The sequence below is a fragment of the Crinia signifera genome, chromosome 3, assembly GCF_055691185.1.
Source record: "Crinia signifera chromosome 3, ASM5569118v1, whole genome shotgun sequence".
NCBI classification, from domain to species: domain Eukaryota; kingdom Metazoa; phylum Chordata; class Amphibia; order Anura; family Myobatrachidae; genus Crinia; species Crinia signifera.
In genome coordinates this window covers 435,631-459,318 of record NC_139219.1, presented here as the reverse complement: position 1 = coordinate 459,318, position 23,688 = coordinate 435,631, and the positions used below count along the sequence as shown (strand labels likewise).

The 23,688-nt window shown below is 46.5% G+C and overlaps 1 protein-coding gene across 1 annotated transcript in view; it reads left to right on the top strand.

Annotated features, from left to right (window-relative positions):
- The window catches only part of C3H1orf115 (chromosome 3 C1orf115 homolog), a 69,639-nt gene extending 50,924 nt beyond the window's left edge, over positions 1 to 18,715 (top strand). The window contains exon 2 of the mRNA XM_083175128.1: positions 15,930 to 18,715. Within this exon, the coding sequence (XP_083031254.1) occupies positions 15,930 to 16,052 (123 nt within the window). The 3' untranslated portion in view covers positions 16,053 to 18,715. The remainder of the gene's footprint in view (positions 1 to 15,929) is intronic.
- The last annotated feature ends 4,973 nt before the right edge of the window (positions 18,716 to 23,688 follow it).

The window sequence follows — 23,688 nt, the reverse complement described above, 5'->3', positions numbered from 1 at the left end:
ATTGTCCCTTGTAATCCTAAAGCATTATATTACTTAGTATGAGAGCTTGTTTTTAGCTATTATGTGCCTGGAAATGAACCTTCGGTTATGTGTGCTCAGGGGCATTGCCTAAGGATTTGTCTCTACAATCAGCTGCAAAGTACAGCTTCTTGCATTCACTAATCAGTGCAGCTGTCCCTGGATGACTCCATTCATATGTGGATAAATCAATGGAGCCAGATGGGATACTTCCAAGGATACTGAAAGAGATGAAAGATGTGCTGGTAGCATCATATAACCAGGCACTAGTTACCGGTGTCATTCCTGAGGACTACAAAGGAGTAAACGTGGATGCAAGGAATAGACCAGCTGCGCTCGGCACACTATTATAATCTAACTCCACACCCTAGTGGATGGTAGGGCATGAAATACCGCCTGTCGGCACATGTCGGCTCAAAAAAACAGTGAAAAAAACCATGTTGACCTTTTGACTGTCGACCTAATGGTATGTCGACCTAAAAGCATGTCGACCTATTGAGTTGTCGAACTAATGGTGTCGACCTAATGGCTGTCTGTCTTCTTGTTGTAGACAAGTAGTCCGGATACCGCCTGTCTAGACTTTAGGAAGGCATTTGACACTGTCCCACATCAGACTGCTAAATAAACTCGAAAGCCTTGGATTGAATTATAAAACAGTGTAATGAATAAGAACCTGATTGCAGGATAACAAACACAGTTGTAGTAAATGGAGTGTATTATACAGTATGGGGGGAAATGTTACCAGTAGGGCACCCCAGGGATCTGTACTTGCATTAGTGCTCTATTATATTTATTGGTGACATTGCAAATGGTATTGAATGAAGACGAAGTACGCCTTTATACAGATGACACAAAGGTTTGCAACAGGACACATGACAGAGGGGAGGGGGGGGGGGGGTGTTAACACAAATGGGTGATCTAGGTGGAATAGAGGAATGGTCAAAACTTGGGAGAAGAATGATCAGCAAGAAGAAGTAATAATACCACTGTATACAGTAAGTCACTGGTGCGGCCTCATCTAGAATACTGTGCCCAGTCCTGTATAGATCACTGGTGTGTCCTCATCTAGAGCAGTGGTTCTCAAACTCGGTCCTTAAGTACCCCCCGACAGTTCATGGTCTCCACGCAGAATCACAAATTAAATAATTTGCATTACCTGTGGATCTTTTAAAATGTGTCAGTGAATAATGAGTGCACTTGCCAGGTGACCTGATAAACATTGGGGGTACTTGAGGACCAAGGTTGAAAACCACTGATATAGAGCACTGTGCCCAGTTCTGTATAGGTCACTGGTGCGGCCTCCTCTAGAGCACTGTGCCCAGTTCTGTATAGGTCACTGGTGCGGCCCCATCTAGATACTTTGCCCAGTTCTGTATAGGTCACTGGTGCGGCCTCCTCTAGATACTGTGTCCAGTTCTGTATAGGTCACTGGTGCGGCCTCATCTAGATACTGTGCCCAGTTCTGTATAGGTCACTGGTGCGGCCCCATCTAGATACTTTGCCCAGTTCTGTATAGGTCACTGGTGCGGCCTCCTCTAGAGCACTGTGCCCAGTTCTGTATAGGTCACTGGTGCGGCCTCATCTAGGATACTGTGCCCAGTTCTGTATAGGTCACTGGTGCGGCCTCATCTAGATACTGTGGCCAGTTCTGTATAGGTCACTGGTGCGGCCTCATCTAGATACTGTGCCCAGTTCTGTATAGGTCACTGGTGCCGCCTCATCTAGATACTGTGCCCAGTTCTGTATAGGTCACTGGTGCGGCCTCATCTACAGATGGAGCAGGGCTTATTATTGCTGGCGGAGCGCCAGGACCGTGTCCCTGGCGATCCGCCAGCAATCTGGCGCTCTGGCTGAATGAGACGCTCGTGCGTCTCCCACGCACGAGCGTCTCAATAGCCGGGCGGCGAGGCGGCGCGGCGGGTGCAGTCCTGCCCGTCTCCAGCTTCAGGGAGACGGGCAGGGCTGCGGGGGGCTGCGGGGGGGCGGTGTGGACCGGCGGGGACCCGGGGAAGCCGGCGGGGACCCGGGCAAAAGCTCCGTCGGAACGGGACGCGCGTGCACCTCGTGCACGCGCGTCCCCTTCCGACATACAGATGGCGCGGGGCGGGGGATGGCGGGTGGCGAGTCCTCCGCCATCCCCAGCAAAGACAAGCCCTGCGCTATCTGTAGATACTGTGCCCAGTTCTGTATAGGTCACTGGTGCGGCCCCATCTAGATACTTTGCCCAGTTCTGTATAGGTCACTGGTGCGGCCTCCTCTAGAGCACTGTGCCCAGTTCTGTATAGGTCACTGGTGCGGCCTCATCTAGGATACTGTGCCCAGTTCTGTATAGGTCACTGGTGCGGCCTCATCTAGATACTGTGGCCAGTTCTGTATAGGTCACTGGTGCGGCCTCATCTAGATACTGTGCCCAGTTCTGTATAGGTCACTGGTGCGGCCTCATCTATATACTGTGCCCGGTTCTGTATAGGTCACTGGTGCGGCCTCATCTAGATACTGTGCCCAGTTCTGTATAGGTCACTAGTGCGGCCTCATCTAGATACTATGCCCGGTTCTGTATAGGTCACTGGTGCGGCCTCATCTAGATTCTGTGCCCAGTTCTGTATCGGTCACTGGTGCGGCCTCATCTAGATACTGTGCACAGTTCTGTATAGGTCACTGGTGCCGCCTCATCTAGATACTGTGCCCAGTTCTGTATTGGTCACTGGTGCGGCCTCCTCTAGAGCACTGTGCCCAGTTCTGTATAGGTCACTGGTGCGGCCCCATCTAGATACTTTGCCCAGTTCTGTATAGGTCACTGGTGCGGCCTCATCTAGCATACTGTGCCCAGTTCTGTATAGGTCACTGGTGCGGCCTCATCTAGATACTGTGGCCAGTTCTGTATAGGTCACTGGTGCGGCCTCATCTAGATACTGTGCCCAGTTCTGTATAGGTCACTGGTGCGGCCTCATCTAGATACTATGCCCAGTTCTGTATAGGTCACTGGTACGGCCTTATCTATATACTGTGCCCAGTTCTGTATAGGTCACTGGTGCGGCCTCATCTAGATACTGTGCCCGGTTCTGTATAGGTCACTGGTGCGGCCTCATCTAGATACTGGGCCCGGTTCTGTATAGGTCACTGGTGCGGCCTCATCTAGATACTGTGCCCGGTTCTGTATAGGTCACTGGTGCGGCCTCATCTAGATACTGTGCCCGGTTCTGTATCGGTCACTGGTGCGGCCTCATCTAGATACTGTGCCCGGTTCTGTATCGGTCACTGGTGCGGCCTCATCTAGATACTGTGCACGGTTCTGTATAGGTCACTGGTGCCGCCTCATCTAGATACTGTGCCCAGTTCTGTATAGGTCACTGGTGCGGCCTCATCTATATACTGTGACCGGTTCTGTATAGTCACTGGTGCGGCCTCATCTAGATACTGTGCCCGGTTCTGTATAGTCACTGGTGCGGCCTCATCTAGATACTGTACCCGGTTCTGTGTAGGTCACTGGTGCGGCCTCATCTAGATACTGTGTCCAGTTCTGTATAGGTCACTGGTGCGGCCTCATCTAGATACTGTACCCGGTTCTGTATAGGTCACTGGTGCGGCCTCATCTAGATACTGTACCCGGTTCTGTATAGGTCACTGGTGCGGCCTCATCTACCCTGTTTACCCGATAATAAGACCTACCCCGAAAATAAGCCCTACCCTTGATTTTGGACACTGGTCCTAAATAAGCCCTACCCCGAAAATAAGCCCTAGTAAAATTTCATTATCTGGCGTTCAGACAATAGATTCTACACCTGCTAAACCTCCCTGATCCCCCACTCACCACCCCTAACCCCCCTCACCTCCGTTGTGTAGGTAAAAGCACAGGCTTCTTCTGAAGCCGCTTCTATTCTCATGGATACATTGCGGTGCGGTACGTCACCGCGCACATAACGCGGCTGCAGAACGGAGCTGTGTCACAGCAAAGAAGAGCTCGACATTATTGAGACTTAAAGGAGTACTGGGGTATGTTTACCTTTATCACGGAGGACTGGGGACATGTTTATTACTGTAAGGAGGACTGGGGGCATGTTTACCGGTATAATGGAGGACTGGGGGCATGTTTGCCGATATAATGGAGGACTGGGGGCATGTTTATTAAGGAGTACTGGGGTATGTTTACCTGTATCAAGAAGGACTGGGGGCATGTTTCTTGACATTTGCTGTCAATGTTCATTAAAATAAGCCCTACCCCTAAAATAAGCCCTATGGTGTTTTTTGTTCAAGAAAAAAAAATAAGACAGTGTCTTATTATCGGGGAAACACGGTAGATACTGTGCCCAGTTCTGTATAGGTCACTGGTGCGGCCTCATCTAGATACTGTGCCCAGTTCTGTATAGGTCACTGGTGCGGCCTCATCTAGATACTGTGCCCGGTTCTGTATAGGTCACTGGTGCGGCCTCATCTAGATACTGTGCCCAGTTCTGTATAGGTCACTGGTGCGGCCTCATCTAGATACTGTGCCCAGTTCTGTATAGGTCACTGGTACATCCTCATCTAGATACTGTGCCCTGTTCTGTATAGGTCACTGGTGCGGCCTCATCTAGATACTGTGCCCAGTTCTGTATAGGTCACTGGTGCGGCCTCATCTATATACTGTGCCCAGTTCTGTATAGATCACTGGTACGGCCTCATCTAGATACTGTGCCCAGTTCTGTATAGGTCACTGGTACATCCTCATCTAGATACTGTGCCCTGTTCTGTATAGGTCACTGGTGCAGCCTCATCTAGATACTGTGCCCAGTTCTGTATAGGTCACTGGTGCGGCCTCATCTAGATACTGTGCCCAGTTCTGTATAGGTCACTGGTGCGGCCTCATCTAGATACTGTGCCCAGTTCTGTATAGGTCACTGGTACATCCTCATCTAGATACTGTGCCCTGTTCTGTATAGGTCACTGGTGCGGCCTCATCTAGATACTGTGCCCAGTTCTGTATTGGTCACTGGTGCGGCCTCCTCTAGAGCACTGTGCCCAGTTCTGTATAGGTCACTGGTGCGGCCTCATCTAGATACTGTGCCCAGTTCTGTATAGGTCACTGGTACATCCTCATCTAGATACTGTGCCCAGTTCTGTATAGGTCACTGGTGCCGCCTCATCTAGATACTGTGCCCAGTTCTGTATTGGTCACTGGTGCGGCCTCCTCTAGAGCACTGTGCCCAGTTCTGTATAGGTCACTGGTGCGGCCCCATCTAGATACTTTGCCCAGTTCTGTATAGGTCACTGGTGCGGCCTCATCTAGCATACTGTGCCCAGTTCTGTATAGGTCACTGGTGCGGCCTCATCTAGATACTGTGGCCAGTTCTGTACAGGTCACTGGTGCGGCCTCATCTAGATACTGTGCCCAGTTCTGTATAGGTCACTGGTGCGGCCTCATCTAGATACTGTGCCCAGTTCTGTATAGGTCACTGGTACATCCTCATCTAGATACTGTGCCCTGTTCTGTATAGGTCACTGGTGCGGCCTCATCTAGATACTGTGCCCAGTTCTGTATAGGTCACTGGTGCCGCCTCATCTAGATACTGTGCCCAGTTCTGTATTGGTCACTGGTGCGGCCTCCTCTAGAGCACTGTGCCCAGTTCTGTATAGGTCACTGGTGCGGCCCCATCTAGATACTTTGCCCAGTTCTGTATAGGTCACTGGTGCGGCCTCATCTAGCATACTGTGCCCAGTTCTGTATAGGTCACTGGTGCGGCCTCATCTAGATACTGTGGCCAGTTCTGTACAGGTCACTGGTGCGGCCTCATCTAGATACTGTGCCCAGTTCTGTATAGGTCACTGGTGCGGCCTCATCTAGATACTATGCCCGGTTCTGTATAGGTCACTGGTGCGGCCTCATCTATATACTGTGCCCGGTTCTGTATCGGTCACTGGTGCGGCCTCATCTAGATACTGTGCCCGGTTCTGTATCGGTCACTGGTGCGGCCTCATCTAGATACTGTGCACGGTTCTGTATAGGTCACTGGTGCCGCCTCATCTAGATACTGTGCCCAGTTCTGTATAGGTCACTGGTGCGGCCTCATCTATATACTGTGCCCGGTTCTGTATAGTCACTGGTGCGGCCTCATCTAGATACTGTGCCCGGTTCTGTATAGTCACTGGTGCGGCCTCATCTAGATACTGTGCCCAGTTCTGTGTAGGTCACTGGTGCGGCCTCATCTAGATACTGTGTCCAGTTCTGTATAGGTCACTGGTGCGGCCTCATCTAGATACTGTACCCGGTTCTGTATAGGTCACTGGTGCGGCCTCATCTAGATACTGTACCCGGTTCTGTATAGGTCACTGGTGCGGCCTCATCTACCCTGTTTACCCGATAATAAGACCTACCCCGAAAATAAGCCCTACCCTTGATTTTGGACACTGGTCCTAAATAAGCCCTACCCCGAAAATAAGCCCTAGTAAAATTTCATTATCTGGCGTTCAGACAATAGATTCTACACCTGCTAAACCCCCCTGATCCCCCACTCACCACCCCTAACCCCCCTCACCTCCGTTGTGTAGGTAAAAGCACAGGCTTCTTCTGAAGCCGCTTCTATTCTCATGGATGCATTGCGGTGCGGTACGTCACCGCGCACATAACGCGGCTGCAGAACGGAGCTGTGTCACAGCAAAGAAGAGCTCGACATTATTGAGACTTAAAGGAGTACTGGGGTATGTTTACCTTTATCACGGAGGACTGGGGACATGTTTATTACTGTAAGGAGGACTGGGGGCATGTTTACCGGTATAATGGAGGACTGGGGGCATGTTTGCCGATATAATGGAGGACTGGGGGCATGTTTATTAAGGAGTACTGGGGTATGTTTACCTGTATCAAGAAGGACTGGGGGCATGTTTCTTGACATTTGCTGTCAATGTTCATTAAAATAAGCCCTACCCCTAAAATAAGCCCTATGGTGTTTTTTGTTCAAGAAAAAAAAATAAGACAGTGTCTTATTATCGGGGAAACACGGTAGATACTGTGCCCAGTTCTGTATAGGTCACTGGTGCGGCCTCATCTAGATACTGTGCCCAGTTCTGTATAGGTCACTGGTGCGGCCTCATCTAGATACTGTGCCCGGTTCTGTATAGGTCACTGGTGCGGCCTCATCTAGATACTGTGCCCAGTTCTGTATAGGTCACTGGTGCGGCCTCATCTAGATACTGTGCCCAGTTCTGTATAGGTCACTGGTACATCCTCATCTAGATACTGTGCCCTGTTCTGTATAGGTCACTGGTGCAGCCTCATCTAGATACTGTGCCCAGTTCTGTATAGGTCACTGGTGCGGCCTCATCTATATACTGTGCCCAGTTCTGTATAGGTCACTGGTGCGGCCTCATCTAGATACTGTGCCCAGTTCTGTATAGGTCACTGGTACATCCTCATCTAGATACTGTGCCCTGTTCTGTATAGGTCACTGGTGCGGCCTCATCTAGATACTGTGCCCAGTTCTGTATAGGTCACTGGTGCGGCCTCATCTAGATACTGTGCCCGGTTCTGTATAGGTCACTGGTACGGCCTCATCTAGATACTGTGCCCAGTTCTTTATAGGTCACTGGTGCGGCCTCATCTAGATACTGAGCCCAGTTCTGTATAGGTCACTGGTGCGGCCTCATCTAGATACTGTGCCCACTTCTGTATAGGTCACTGGTGCGGCCTCATCTAGATACTGTGCCCAGTTCTGTATCGGTCACTGGTGCGGCCTCATCTAGATACTGTGCCCAGTTCTGTATCGGTCACTGGTGCGGCCTCATCTAGATACTGTGCCCAGTTCTGTATAGGTCACTGGTGCGGCCTCATCTAGATACTGTGCCCAGTTCTGTATAGGTCACTGGTGCGGCCTCATCTAGATACTGTGCCCGGTTCTGTATAGGTCACTGGTGCGGCCTCATCTAGATACTGTGCCCGGTTCTGTATAGGTCACTGGTGCGGCCTCATCTAGATACTGTGCCCAGTTCTGTATAGGTCACTGGTGCGGCCTCATCTAGATACTGTGCCCAGTTCTGTATCGGTCACTGGTGCGGCCTCATCTAGATACTGTACCCGGTTCTGTATAGGTCACTGGTGCGGCCTCATCTAGATACTGTGCCCGGTTCTGTATAGGTCATTGGTGCCGCCTCATCTAGATACTGGGCCCGGTTCTGTATAGGTCACTGGTGCAGCCTCATCTAGATACTGTGCCCGGTTCTGTATAGGTCACTGGTACGGCCTCATCTATATACTGTGCCCGGTTCTGTACAGGTCACTGGTGCGGCCTCATCTAGATACTGTGCCCGGTTCTGTATAGGTCACTGGTGCGGCCTCATCTAGATACTGTGGCTAGTTTTGTATAGGTCACTGGTACGGCCTCATCTTGATACTGTGCCCAGTTCTGTATAGGTCACTGGCGCCGCCTCATCTAGATACTGTGCCCGGTTCTGTATAGGTCACTGGTGCGGCCTCATCTAGATACTGTGCCCAGTTCTGTACAGGTCACTGGTGCGGCCTCATCTAGATACTGTGCCCGGTTCTGTATAGGTCACTGGTACGGCCTCATCTATATACTGTGCCCGGTTCTGTATAGGTCACTGGTGCGGCCTCATCTAGATACTATGCCCGGTTCTGTATAGGTCACTGGTGCGGTCTCATCTAGATACTGTGCCCGGCTCTGTATAGGTCACTGGTGCGGCCTCATCTAGATACTGTGCCCAGTTCTGTATAGGTCACTGGTGCGGCCTCATCTATATACTGTGCTCAGTTCTGTATAGGTCACTGGTGCGGCCTCATCTAGATACTGTGCCCGGTTCTGTATAGGTCACTGGTGCGGCCTCATCTATATACTGTGCTCAGTTCTGTATAGGTCACCGGTGCGGCCTCATCTAGATACTGTGCCCGGTTCTGTATAGGTCACCGGTGCGGCCTCATCTATATACTTTGCCCAGTTCTGTATAGGTCACTGGTGCGGCCTCATCTAGATACTGTGCCCGGTTCTGTATAGGTCACTGGTGCGGCCTCATCTAGAGGGAATGGGATCATTTGGTCGACAGTCATTAGGTCGACAGAGGTCTAGGTCGACATGGGTCTAGGTCAACACAAGCATTAGGTTAACATGGGTTAGGTCGACATGGGTTTTTTTTACTCTTTTTTTTGACCCGAATGTCGACAGACACAATTTTTTTTTTAAAATAAATATATATATATATATAATTCAGTAATTTTTATTGACCCTGCAGACATCGGAGGAGGAGGCATTGGTTTTTTTACAACAAAAGCATTTGCTGCCTGTTACACAGACTTGCGTTAACGGGCATCCGATGAGGCTCTCGGTGAAGGAAAGTATGTAGCGCTGCCACATCAAGTCCTGTCATAAAATGTCACTGTTCGAGCCCACCTTTGGTACCTTGGATGCCGGCTGCCGTTCCTGACCCTGGCCTGGTTTCTGTACTTTTTTGAAATACAGGCTAATCCCTGTTACCATCTGGTATGTTGATTAAACCCTATTCCACCATGTTTATGGTCCTAGTACTGAATCCCCATATACTGATGGTGTGATTCACCATTTTTAGGCATTAAGGAATCATATATCTATCTTCTGGATACAAGTGTGGACTCATAATCCAGCTAAAATTCACCTTCAGCTAAAATTCACCTTCATGTGAGGGTTGTGATACCATACCACAATAAAGGTATGTAATATTAGAGATCCAGAATCTCCTCACCATTCCTCCTTACACCGTTTTTCCTTTCCTCCTCCATTTCCACATTTTGAGTGCTCACTCTCCATACAAACCACTGGACACATATTCGTTCCTAATTATAACCTGTTTTAGATTACAACACCTCGGAAATACCATCCGTTTTAGAGACATATGTTTCAGCACTTTTGTTGATTTCCAACTTCTGGTATGTACCAGGATGAGAATGTACATCCTAATTTTGTTTGTAAATGGTCAAATTTAAATTCTGTACTATTTACTTTGGTTTCTACCACCTACAGTGCATTAAAAACCCCTGATGAAGTCTTTTTTAAGACGAAACGCGTTGGGTTATTGAAACTACATCCTAAAGATGAAATCCTGATGTGAACTATGGAATTTTAATAAAAGTTTTTTAACTGTATTTTGTCATTTCTATTGCACCATAAGTCATAGTGGTGATTATATATTTTCAGGTGGTTGAGAACCTCTAGCTCTCTCTCTCTCTCTCTCTCTCTCTCTCTCTCTCTCTCTCTCTCTCTCTCTCTCTCTCTCTCTCTCTCTCTCTCTCTCTCTAGATATATAGATATATATATATAATTTCAGTAATTTTTATTGACCCTGCCAACATCGGAGGAGGAGGCATTGCTTTTTTTTACAACAAAAGCATTTGCTGCCTGTTACACAGACTTGCGTTAACGGGCATCCGATGAGGCTCTCGGTGAAGTAAAGTATGTAGCGCTGCCACATCAAGTCCTGTCATAAAAGGTCACTGTTCGAGCCCACCTTTGGTACCCTGGATGCCGGCTGCCGTTCCTGACCCTGGCCTGGTTTCTGTACTCCTGGGCGCAGGAACTTACAAGTGTGGTGTACTGCCAGAGGGAGTTGAATATGTCAATTAAGACGACGGTGCAGTACAACGCCCTCATGAGGGAGGCCTGCACCGTGCAGCTTCTCTCACAGCCGCAGACCCAAATTGGAGGCCGTGGATTGGTGGTGGAGGTTGATGAGACCCTGTTTTCAAAAAGAAAGTATAACGTCGGGAGGATGCTACCCCAGCAATGGGTATTTGGTGGCATATGCAGGGAGACAGGGGCCTGCTTTCTCACAGCCGTAGAAAGGAGAGACGCCCCAACCCTTATTTATTTATTTACAGTGTCTTATATAGTGCAGCAGATTCCGTTACAGCGTCTTATATAGCGCAGCAGATTCCGTTACAGCGTCTTATATAGCGCAGCAGATTCCGTTACAGCGTCTTATATAGCGCAGCAGATTCCGTTACAGTGTCTTATATAGTGCAGCAGATTCCGTTCGTGTCTTTTATAGCGCAACAGATTCCGTTACAGTGCCTTATATAGCGCAGCAGATTCCGTTAGTGTCTTATATAGCGCAGCAGATTCCGTTACAGTGTATTATATAGCACAGCAGATTCTGTTAGTGTCTTATATAGCGCAGCAGATTCCGTTATAGTGTCTTATATAGCGCAGCAGATTCCGTTACAGTGTCTTATATAGCGCAGCAGATTCCATTACAGTGTCTTATATAGCGCAGCAGATTCCGTTACAGTGTCTTATATAATGCAGCAGATTCCGTTACAGTGTCTTATATAGCGCAGCAGATTCCGTTACAGTGTCTTATATAGCGCAGCAGATTCCGTTACAGTGTCTTATATAGCGCAGCAGATTCCATTACAGTGTCTTATATAGCGCAGCAGATTCCGTTACAGTGTCTTATATAATGCAGCAGATTCCGTTACAGTGTCTTATATAGCGCAGCAGATTCCGTTACAGTGTCTTATATAGCGCAGCAGATTCCGTTACAGTGTCTTATATAGCGCAGCAGATTCCGTTACAGTGCCTTATATAGCGCAGCAGATTCCGTTACAGTGTCTTATATAGCGCAGCAGATTCCGTTACAGTGTATTATATAGCACAGCAGATTCTGTTAGTGTCTTATATAGCGCAGCAGATTCCGTTACAGCAATGGTGTCAAACTCAAATTCATTGGGGGCCGCATCAGCAGTTTGGTCACCCTCAAAGGGCCGGTTGTATCTGTAGGTCCCCCTGTATAATATAAAATGAATGCCATGACACCACAGGCTGCTCCCTCTGTATAATAATAGTGCCATGACACCACAGACTGCTCCCCCTGTATAATATAATAAAAGTAATGCCATGACACATAAATGATTATACAGGAGGAACAGCCTGTGGTGTCATGGCATTATTATTATTATACACGGGGACACCTCAGGAAACCGCAGATATATATATTTTTTTTATTGCGAGTGGGATCCTCATCCTCACTTACTGTTTCTCCGTCTGTCCTGCAGCTATTGCGGCTTCCAGCTTTTCTTCACTGCTTGCTGCGGCCACACTGTCCCCGACTCCCGGTCCAGCTTCCCTGCCTGCTCCTACTTCTCTACAGACGCATGGGCGGGCGGCGTCATCGTCATGACGTCCGTCCCCACCCAGTGTTTGTCACTGCCGAGCATCAGAGGGAACAGGCGGCTGGGCCCTCCTCCACGTAGCCATAAAGGCCGGCGGCCATGTTTCTGTAGCTGCATACATATGTGCCTACAGGAACATGGCCGCCGACAGTGGAGGAACAGGTAAGGCGGCCGCGGACGCGGCCCGTAGCACTCCTGTTTTAGACACACTGCCCCTGCGTGCTATCTCCTCGCGCAGGCCACATGACGACCTCTGGCGGGCCGGATTTGGCCCGCGGGCCTTGTGTTTGACACCCGTGCGTTACAGTATCTTATATAGCGCAGCAGATTCCGTTACAGTGTCTTATATAGCGCAGCAGATTCCGTTACAGTGTCTTATATAGCCCAGCTGATTCCATTACAGTGCCTTATATAGCGCAGCAGATTCCGTTACAGTGTCTTATATAGCGCAGCAGATTCCGTTAGTGTCTTATATAGCGCAGCACATTCCGTTACAGCGTCTTATATAGTGCAGCAGATTCCGTTACAGTGTCTTATATAATGCAGCAGATTCCGTTACAGTGTCTTATATAGCGCAGCAGATTCCGTTACAGTGTCTTATATAGCGCAGCAGATTCTGTTACAGCGTCTTATATAGCGCAGCAGATTCCGTTACAGCGTCTTATATAGCGCAGCAGATTCCGTTACAGTGACTTATTTAGCGCAGCAGATTCCGTTACAGCGTCTTATATAGCGCAGCAGATTCCGTTAGTGTCTTATATAGCGCAGCAGATTCCGTTACAGCGTCTTATATAGCGCAGCAGATTCCGTTACAGTGTCTTATATAATGCAGCAGATTCCGTTACAGTGTCTTATATAGCGCAGCAGATTCCGTTACAGCGTCTTATATAGTGCAGCAGATTCCGTTACAGTGTCTTATATAGCGCAGCAGATTCCGTTACAGTGTCTTATATAGCGCAGCAGATTCCGTTAGTGTCTTATATAGCGCAGCAGATTCCGTTACAGCGTCTTATATAGCGCAGCAGATTCCGTTACAGTGTCTTATATAGCGCAGCAGATTCCGTTAGTGTCTTATATAGCGCAGCAGATTCCGTTACAGTGTCTTTTATAGCGCAGCAGATTTTATTACAGTGTCTTATATAGCGCAGCAGATTCCGTTACAGTGTCTTATATAGCGCAGCAGATTCCGTTACAGTGTCTTATATAGCGCAGCAGATTCCGTTAGTGTCTTATATAGCACAGCAGATTCCGTTACAGCGTCTTATATAGCGCAGCAGATTCCGTTACAGTGTCTTATATAGCGCAGCAGATTCTGTTACAGCGTCTTATATAGCGCAGCAGGTTCCGTTACCGCGTCTTATATAGCTCAGCAGATTCCGTTACAGCGTCTTATATAGTGCAGCAGATTCCTTTACAGTGTCTTATATAGCCCAGCAGATTCCGTTGCGTGTTACAATAGTAGACAGTGATAAAACAACTGGGTAACAACAGACAGACTTGGAGGTAGGAGGGCCCTGCTGCAAGCTTACAATCTATAGTGAGAATGTGGCCCCCGGGTCCATTATATACACCAATTGCTGGAGGGCGTATAATATGTAGGAACTACAGCAGGCCAGCTACAAGCACTGCAGGGTCAATCACACATATAATTCCGTGGACCATGAATCTGGGGTACACACCCAGAATACTGAGTGGATGTGGGGGGCCGTAAAATGGCGCAATAAGAGACATAGAGGCACTGCAATACAGCACTGAAATTCCTATCTGCAGGAGTTTATGTGGAGGAGAAGTGTGGGTGCAGACAAGCCATTTCATAGGATTTTGCATGCACTAAATCTCCTGCCGAAGGGTACTGAAGTGCCCTCTCAGTAACTGAATTTTTTGTCATCCATTATTCTTCTTCTTCATAATATTGTATTTATTCTTCTGATCATTATTGTTCTTAATGTTTTCATGATTCTTCTTATATTCAATGATTATCTTGGTTATTGTTAATATGTAATGACTACTAATTATCTTAATAATTATTCACTAAATTCACAGTTTGACGTTAACATGTGTCCACATTACTGTCTCAGATGTGTTGTATAGCTGCTGTATGGCTATCTAATGTGGTGTGCTCCAACGGACATGAGACCAGCTGATGCCGATATAGAAGCTATATTTACCATGCTGGGTACAATTCCCTGCAATATGTGATAAAGTGCAATAATTTGAAGTAAGCTATGACCTAAGACCTTACACCTGTGTTAGAGGGTACCATGTTATACATTATCTTGCTAAGCAAATATATCTCTATGAGGCCCTATCGCTGTTTACTGGAGTATTCGTTACTAAGTTTAACACTAAGAGTCACGATATTAGAGGGATCCTTACCCAAACATTGCCCGTCATTCCAGTTTCCGACTACAACATTGCACATCTCTATCCTCAGAGCAATTATTGGTTTGCAAATTTAACAAAGTACCGTTTTTAAGTCACCCAAAGGGTATTCTAAGTAACTATCATTGGTGTTTTTTTGCCAATATATTCGGAATTACCCATATTGGATCACACTTTCAAAACTCTTAAAGGAGATCTACACCTTTGACAGACTTGTATAAACCGCTTGATTGACATGCTGTCTTTACTGCCTCTGATGAAGTCATTGAGATGGCGAAATGCGTTGGAAATGTACACTCATCCGATGATTGGAAACATTGAATGTCTGAAACATTATCCAATACTGTATTGAGTTTATTATACAATATTTTATTCTGTGTGTTATGCCCGTCGGGCAACTTCTTATTAAGTATTGTATTATATATTTGTGTGCTTACTCTTAGCGCCCTCTGAACCCTTCTTTTATCTATCGATATAAATTTTATATATGTCTCGAGTCCCATTATTTCTTTGATTTTTTGCATGAATTATTTTTGGGGCATCTGGCTAGCTGTTGTGGATGTCAAGTGAGTGCCGGCTGATTTGGACTATTATTTGTATATGTGTGTGTATGTGTCTAGTGTCTGTATCACCGAAAACACTGGCATCTGTTGACAGCAAGTTATACTACATATTTCCCTCTCTCCTTACTAGCTCTTGCAGCATTTGCTTCGAGCAGGCTTACTAGTGAAATATATATATATATATATATATATATATATATATATATAATGCAATTGTGGTGTGGCGCCTAGAATTAATATATAAAGTCCATATAAATGGTGATCCCAATGTACAGTGAGGCAGACCAGAGGATTTCGTCCAATTTCTTGTTTCTTTATTTTCATTCAAATTTGTCACCAGCAAAACCGTGAGAAATGTCCCGACGCATTTCGTCTAAAGCGACTTAATCAGGGGTAACATCACAAATTCTTCTTAGAAGAAAATTACTTCTCCAATAGGTATCGGGAAGAACAGTTCTTAAATATCGGCAAACCCCTTTTTGCTTTATCTCTGTAGAGTGGAATAAGGGCCTATAATACGCTAAATAGTATACAAGTGTGTGAACACCAATAAAATTCTAGGAAAAGGTTTTCCTTCCCTGTATAGTGCACCTCTCTATATGAGTTCTATCTCCAACATATATATATGTTTGTGTGTATATAGGTAGATGCCCTAGGAGAGAACCCCGCATATGGATTTACCTGTTCATGGTATTGCTGCCATTTGACTGTTTAATATAATATATGTATGTGTGTGTGGGTGTGTGAATGGCACATGTCTTCATTGCTGCTCTTGGTCTCAAATATTCTTTCTTTGCTACTGGACTAACTGATGCTTTTTTCCTTTTTTTCCCCTTCAGAATGTCGGTAAAGCGGTCAGAACTGGCTGTCGCTTCCTGCTGATTGGACTTCAAGGGCTGGCCAATGCTTACACTGCTCCATTTGGGGTCTCCTCAGTGGTTCTATCATCAATGTCACGTTAATACAACATAAGAGAACATGTCCCACCATTTCAAACACAGCAGTATTTAAAAAAGTAGAATGGAGTCATCTCGTTTCAGCACTGGACAGTACCAACTGGTGGTTTGCAATGGAGGAACGCTATTGACTAGAAATTTTTCTGCTGATTTTTTGCTTAGTAAATGCACCGTTGCTTCATCAACCTACCTTCAAACAAGCCTGGAGCTCCGAGGCTGTGGTTGGGGCCCCAAGTTTCCCAACATCGCTTTACTCTTTATCTGACCATGCAGCTGAAGGGGCGCATTCTTTTTTTTAAACGGTTTTACAAAAGATGCATTATAGCTGTTTTTACTTAGATTTGTTCTTTAATACTCAGGGTTTTTCATTAACAGTATTTACCAAAGATGCAATGCTGGCTGGAAAGGATTGTATGAAGTTTGCTGGCTGAGATACAAATTCTGCTGTTAGCTAGATGTGTGAGAATCTGATATATGCAGAAAGTATGGTTTAGCAGAGCAACCATCCATCCTCTTGCACTACATGTTCTGCAGGCAACCCGAACTATTCTCTGGGGACGAGGTCCTTGAATTAATAGATTTTTTTCCGGGCAAAATCTAGACATTGTAATGAAATTATAGGACCCAAAAGTAAGCATCACACTTGGTAAAAGGATTGTGTTGGGTCCTGACAAATGGTAGTATTTTATTACAGAAGTGCTACACTCCTACTACCCCTAATCTGCCTCTCCCCATAGTCCAAACCCTTCATCCCAATGTCAGTACTCTCCTTCAAGATCCGTCAGGATTTATGACCATCGGCATCCTGCATGCCAATTTTTCAACCACGTTCACTAGGATTTAATGTAGTTTATTCTAGGAGATGCCAGTAAAAAATGCCTAACTGAAACCGTATTTGATCAGCAAAGTCTTTTAAGTCACTCAGTATACAGTAGGCAGCAACTCCATTCCAGGGGGCACAGGCACTGATCAAAGGGGGTGCCACAAGTTCAGGGCCATATAGTATTCGTCCATCTTTCTACTGAACATCCATGTCGGACACACACAAATAGAGGGCCAGAAGCTGCACTGCACATGGCCATCACACCTCTCTGGCCAGTCCAGCCCTGACCATTTGTATCTAATGTAATTGTCACATGTGAATGCAATATGATAGATGGGTGTGGTAGATGCTACTCGGTCCTCTCTGTAGACTATTCCCCTACATGCCGTGTTCCTGGCCAATCTTTAGCAGTGTTTATTGGCAATGGAGAATTCTTTCTTCTGCCTTATATGTTCCCCAACTAGGTAATATACAATAGCAGCACCCCATCGCTGTGTTTTGGTGGTTAAGTGAAGACAGCCATTATGAAATTAGGAAATTACTAACACCACTGAGGTATATTTGCCTCATGCCTCAGCAGTGTTACCTATTTCATGTGAACTGATAGGCAGAATACTTTTTGAGTCAACAAAATGTTTTTAGGTGGTGTCCTTTATAGGGAAGATTCAGAAGGAACCTGTATGTAGAGGAAGGATAGTGGTCATGAGTATAATATGAGATAACGGCTTGTGTTGGTTGTTAAATAAGAAGGAAACAGGAAGTCTGGTATGTACGAAGAAATGTAAATGTAATATTATTTTTGTTTGTAATCAGAATGTGACATGAACAGAAGTATAATTGTCTATAGGAGGAACTCTATTTACGGAAAAAACACACACAAAAACATTTTCACCAGCAAAAATTAGCGCTTCAAAAGCTTTGTTATTGCCCACTCTTAGTCAATAAGTATGTAATAGCATTGGCCAGAACAGGTCAGCGATGGGCAGGATTTAGGGATCCAAGCTAAAAGCATTGCTATGTGCTGGCCTTCCTATCTACTACAGGTGGTTAGAATAATTGCGAGTGGAACCATTATGTGAATGAGGGCAGTTGAATCCACAAGGCTTACCCACATCGTTGGCAAAATAGAAGGTATCCCTGGTCTCACCTGCTGCATCTGGTGGGGGAAATGCCCAGCTATGCCCTCTCTGCTGCCTACCTGCTTTATGCTCATTATTATATAGGTTTTGTATTCATTTGTAATTAACAGCTGGTCCGGTGTCTGGGAATATGCGCAGGCTGCGCAGTTGGACGTGAGCTCTGACGGCTTTTAGCGATTCCAGTTTTATTTTTTACATTTTAAAATTTACTGTTTTTAATTTTTTTTATTTTATTTCAAACAATAATCTGAGATGCTGCATTAGAAGTGAGATGTGTGATCCTTACAATGTACAGTATATAGATAAACCTGGTCAATCTCTTCTTTGATAGGTTGCGCTTCCCCCTGCTAGCATTTATATTAATGAATCAAAAAAATAATAGTTTTATATATACAGAAAAATATCCTATAAATAAATGAATGTATTCTGGAAATGCAGAGTATGGGATTCTCATTGAATTACTGTATATGTTTTTGTAGCTGGATTATTTTACATGCACAGTAATTTAGAAATGTATAATGCTAAATATGTGGCAGAAATAAATCCAGTTCCAAGAATCTTTTTGTTTTCAATAATAATGTTAAATGTCCACATGTGAGGAAATGAGGGGATCCTATTACTGAGGCAGAACTTTTAATATATTTAAACATACTGTAAATACAATTTATATTATGATTTTTGTAAGTAATAAAAAATACATTGAGTTATTTACGTTTGTTATCAAACTTTATCGCTCTGAGGTACATTGGTCACCGACATAAAACTGAATATATTGGGGTTGAACCAGAACTCCTGGAAATGAGACCTACAGGTATGAATACATTTGGGACTTGTGACACACAAAATGGCTGCTTATGCTTCAAGGAGCAAACGGGTTATACACCGCCGCCGTTTCTGGTCCTCCAACAGTGCAAAGTACAAGCATCATTACATCAGGGACCAATCTTATTATATATACATTTATGCATTTCTAAATAACCTATTTGCACAGAGGATTTACTTTAAAGAGTTCAATTTAATGTAATTGTAGTGCAATTTATTTAAATGTATAAAAACTTTTCATACATAAATTGAGACATAGGCTATTAGATAAAATGGTGCTTCAGGCATTACATATGCTATAACCCATAGCAACATATCAAAATCTAACTCTAACTGTCATTTTGTTTTACAGTTTTCAAAACCTGACTGGTGTTTTGTTTATAAGAAGTCCTATGGTCACTTTAGAATGTGGTCATTGGCACATCTAATAATGGGTGATATTCTTGTTATCGCTTTTCCCAATTGTTCTGGGTACACCCAATATTGCTAACTATATCGGTGGTTCCATGGGAAAATGATATAGTGTATGAACACTGACCGTTATTGGTCAGTGAAGTCCTTGGGATCCCGGCATTGTACATGCAGTCGCTGATTATATTGTCAGATTGAGCTGCATGCCGGGCCAGATTAAGCCCTCGGGGGGCCCCTGAACTTACAACAGGGGTTCTCTTCCTATCTTGTAAGCCTACCCTCTGTATCTGCAGCATCATTAGTCCTCCCTTTACCCTCCTGTGCCTCTGCAGTGTACTCTCCATCTCCCCCCAATATCACTTTTTCCTCATCCTCCCCCATAGTCCTCTGCTGTATCACTCCTTTCTCATCCTCCCCCCTAGTCCTCTGCTGCAGCACTCCATCCTACCCAGGGATTTGCCAGGCATTGGGTCCCAGCCATATAACACATCAAATGGGTGCATTCGTACCCATTTAAACTTGGTAAATCTCCCCCATGGGGTGATGAGGCTGTGTGAGATGGGGAGTACAGAACCATGAGGCCACACTCTTCTGAGAGACCACACCCCTACCAGAAGGCTATGTCGCTTCTTCATTTATGCATACTCCCACATACAGTAGGTGAGAGATGGGAATATGGATGCAGAGAGCAGAGACAAATGCTATTTTGTGAGACTACAGCGTTTTCTGAGGTTATGGATCAGAGAAAACATAGAATTTGACGGCAGATAAGAACCACTTGGCCCATCTAGTCTGCCCCTTTTTTAAACATGTTACCTCAAACCATATTTGATCATTATTTCTTTGTAAGGATATCAATATGCCTATCCCAAGCATGTTTACATTGTACTACTGTATTTGTGTCTACCACCTCCTGATGGGAGGCTATTCCACTTATCTACTACTCTTTCTGTGAAGTAATTCTTCCTCACATTTCCCCTGAATCTTCCTCCCTCTAGTGTCAGTGCATGTCCTCTTGTTCTGCTGCTCCTCTTCCTGTGACTGTCTCCCACCTGTACCTTCCTCCCTCTAGTGTCAGTGCATGTCCTCGTGTTCTGCTGCTCCTCTTCCTGTGACTAATGTCTCCCACCTGTACCTTCCTCCCTCTAGTGTCAGTGCATGTCCTCGTGTTCTGCTGCTCCTCTTCCTGTGAAGAATGTCTCCCACCTGTACCTTCCTTCCTCTAGTGTCAGTGCATGTCCTCGTGTTCTGCTGCTCCTCTTCCTGTGACTAATGTCTCCCACCTGTACCTTCCTCCCTCTAGTGTCAGTGCATGTCCTCGTGTTCTGCTGCTCCTCTTCCTGTGAAGAATGTCTCCCACCTGTACCTTCCTTCCTCTAGTGTCAGTGCATGTCCTCGTGTTCTGCTGCTCCTCTTCCTGTGACTAATGTCTCCCACCTGTACCTTCCTCCCTCTAGTGTCAGTGCATGTCCTCGTGTTCTGCTGCTCCTCTTCCTGTGACTAATGTCTCCCACCTGTACCTTCCTCCCTCTAGTGTCAGTGCATGTCCTCGTGTTCTGCTGCTCCTCTTCCTGTGAAGAATGTCTCCCACCTGTACCTTCCTCCCTCTAGTGTCAGTGCGTGTCCTCGTGTTCTGCTGCTCCTCTTCCTGTGACTAATGTCTCCCACCTGTACCTTCCTCCCTCTAGTGTCAGTGCATGTCCTCGTGTTCTGTTGCTCCTCTTCCTGTGACTAATGTCTCCCACCTGTACCTTTCTCCCCCTAGTGACAGTGCATGTCCTCGTGTTCTGTTGCTCCTCTTCCTGTGACTAATGTCTCCCACCTGTACCTTCCTCCCCCTAGTGTCAGTGCATGTCCTCGTGTTCTGCTGCTCCTTTTCCTGTGACTGTCACCCACCTGTACCTTCCTCCCCCCAGTGTCAGTGCATGTCCTCGTGTTCTGTTGCTCCTCTTCCTGTGACTAATGTCTCCCACCTGTACCTTCCTCCCCCTAGTGTCAGTGCATGTCCTCGTGTTCTGCTGCTCCTCTTCCTGTGACTGTCTCCCACCTGTACCTTCCTCCCTCTAGTGTCAGTGCATGTCCTCGTGTTCTGCTGCTCCTCTTCCTGTGACTAATGTCTCCCACCAGTACCTTCCTCCCCCTAGTGTCAGTGCATGTCCTCGTGTTCTGCTGCTCCTCTTCCTGTGACTAATGTCTCCCACCTGCACCTTCCTCCCTCTAGTGTCAGTGCATGTCCCTGTGTTCTGTTGCTCCTCTTCCTGTGAAGAATGTCTCCCATCTGTACCTTGTTATAACCCTTGATATATTTGAAAGTTTCTATCATGTCCCCCCTTTCCCTTCTCTGCTCTAAAGTATACATATTAAGATATTTTAGTCTTTCCTGGTACGTTTTGTGATGTAGGCCATGCACCATTTTAGTTGCTCTTCTTTGTACAGTCTCTAATGTATTTATATCCTTCTGGAGATATGGCCTCCAGAACTGAACACAATACTCTAGATGAGGTCGTACCAATGACCTATACAGTGGCATTATTACTTCTATCTACTACTGATTCCTAGAGATGAGCGTGTCTGTATTCAGGGAATCCGGACACCCCCGAACACTCCCCTATCCGAATACGTTCACAAGCCTGTTTGGGGTTTCCCGCCCAGACTCAGAGTGTGCCTTTCTGGCTCTCGCGAGATCCCGATGTTGGATCCATGTTCACTCCAGTCTAGGAGATTGAACAGTGTGCATGTGTCTGGCAGTCTTCACGGGCACCCGCCCGCGTTCTCACTCTCCCGCCCCGCTGTGCAACCTGCGTGGTGTAGCAGTTTTTTTTTTCCATCAATAGATTTTTATTGGTACAGAAAATGTTATGGGGTACAAAAAAGAAGAGGGGGGAGCAATCAAAAAGGGGGAGGGGACATGGATAGCAAACGGGAGCAAGTGGGGTACAGATTGGTAAATAACACATAACATGTCACTGCGCAGAGTGACCAAGTAAAGCAACATAAGCATAGACAATGCAGAACTTGATAGAGTATAATATTTCAACCAACAATAGTTATCTAACAGACAGTTTTGTCTAACGCTTCGGTTCAGTAGCCCTCGCATCACACGGGGTGGGAGGAGCTGGGCTGTGGTATTGGGCTCGAGGGGGGGAGGCGTCTGGAGACTCAACTAGACTGAACTGTGGTAAACTTTGGGTGGTCCCGGAGGGGAGAAGTTTGGCACCTTCCCCGTCTGTGATGTACTTGAACAAGGAGACCAGCGGGGGTGAGGGGGGGAAGGGCTGGGTGAGATAGGCAGTGTGTTGGTTTCCATATGGAAATGGTGGTTGATTTTCAGGCTAACCTTGAGAAGGGACGGGGGGAGGGTTGCTTCCATTGCTGAGCCAGGTTAGCGTGTGCAGCAATGAGAATGTGCCCAAGGACATATGTTTTCTGGGTTGGGACATCTTGGGGATATACTGTATGTGGAGCAAGGTGATGCTCGGGGAGGGGGTGATATCAATCTGGAGCACTGTGGAAACCAAATGGAAGACTCCCTTCCAGTACTCCTGGAGTTTTGGGCAAGACCAGAAGATGTGGTATATAGTGCCCACAGAGCCGCACTGTCTCCAGCACTGGTTGGAGCAGGAAGGCCAGAAGGTGTGGAGACGGTCGGGGGTTAAGTAGAGTCTGTTGATAAGTTTAATGTGCATCTCAGTGTGGTTCAGGCATTGGGACATCGTGTAGGCGGATAAAAATATCTTTTGCCACTGGGCAGGGGACAGAGGGCCGCCTAAGTCTGCCTCCCATTTTCTATGGGCCGAGGTCTTGGTAAAGACAGAGGGGGTCACCAAGGTCCTAAACCAGAATGAGATGTCCCCTTTGGAATGCACCATGTTAGGCCTAGAGAGGGCTGTCTGAGGGAGGGCATTTGGGGAGGAGTAGTTATGGAAATGAGTTCTCCACCAATGTGCAAGTTGCATATAGTGGTAGAATTCTGATTTGGGGAGTGAGTATTGATGTTGGAGGGAGGAGAAAGGGGCCAAGGAGTGAGCATCCAGGACATCACCAAAGGAGGCGATCCCGCATGTCCTCCAAGTTGACAAATGAAGGTTGGGAATTAATTTTGCTACTGTAGTGATAGGCAGGGTGGCGATAAGGGAGTTCGGAGGAGGGAGCTTAGCAATAAGTTGGTCCCACACGTGGAGGGAAGCTTTAGTGGATGGGAGTAGGTTTGGAAGGGAGGGTCTAACGTGTTCCGGCATCTTGAGGAGGTCTGAAAGCGGTATCTGGGGGGAGTAGGTCTGTTCGATGGTCACCCATGCTCTGGGGGCGCTAAAATCATTGTAGTGCTTAATTGGGGCCAGAAGACATGCAGAGCAGTATTGAAATAAGTCAGGGAGGTCTAGTCCCCCGAAAGCCTTGGGGATCGACATCTTCGAGCGGGCCATCGCAGGGGGTTTCTCCGCCCAGA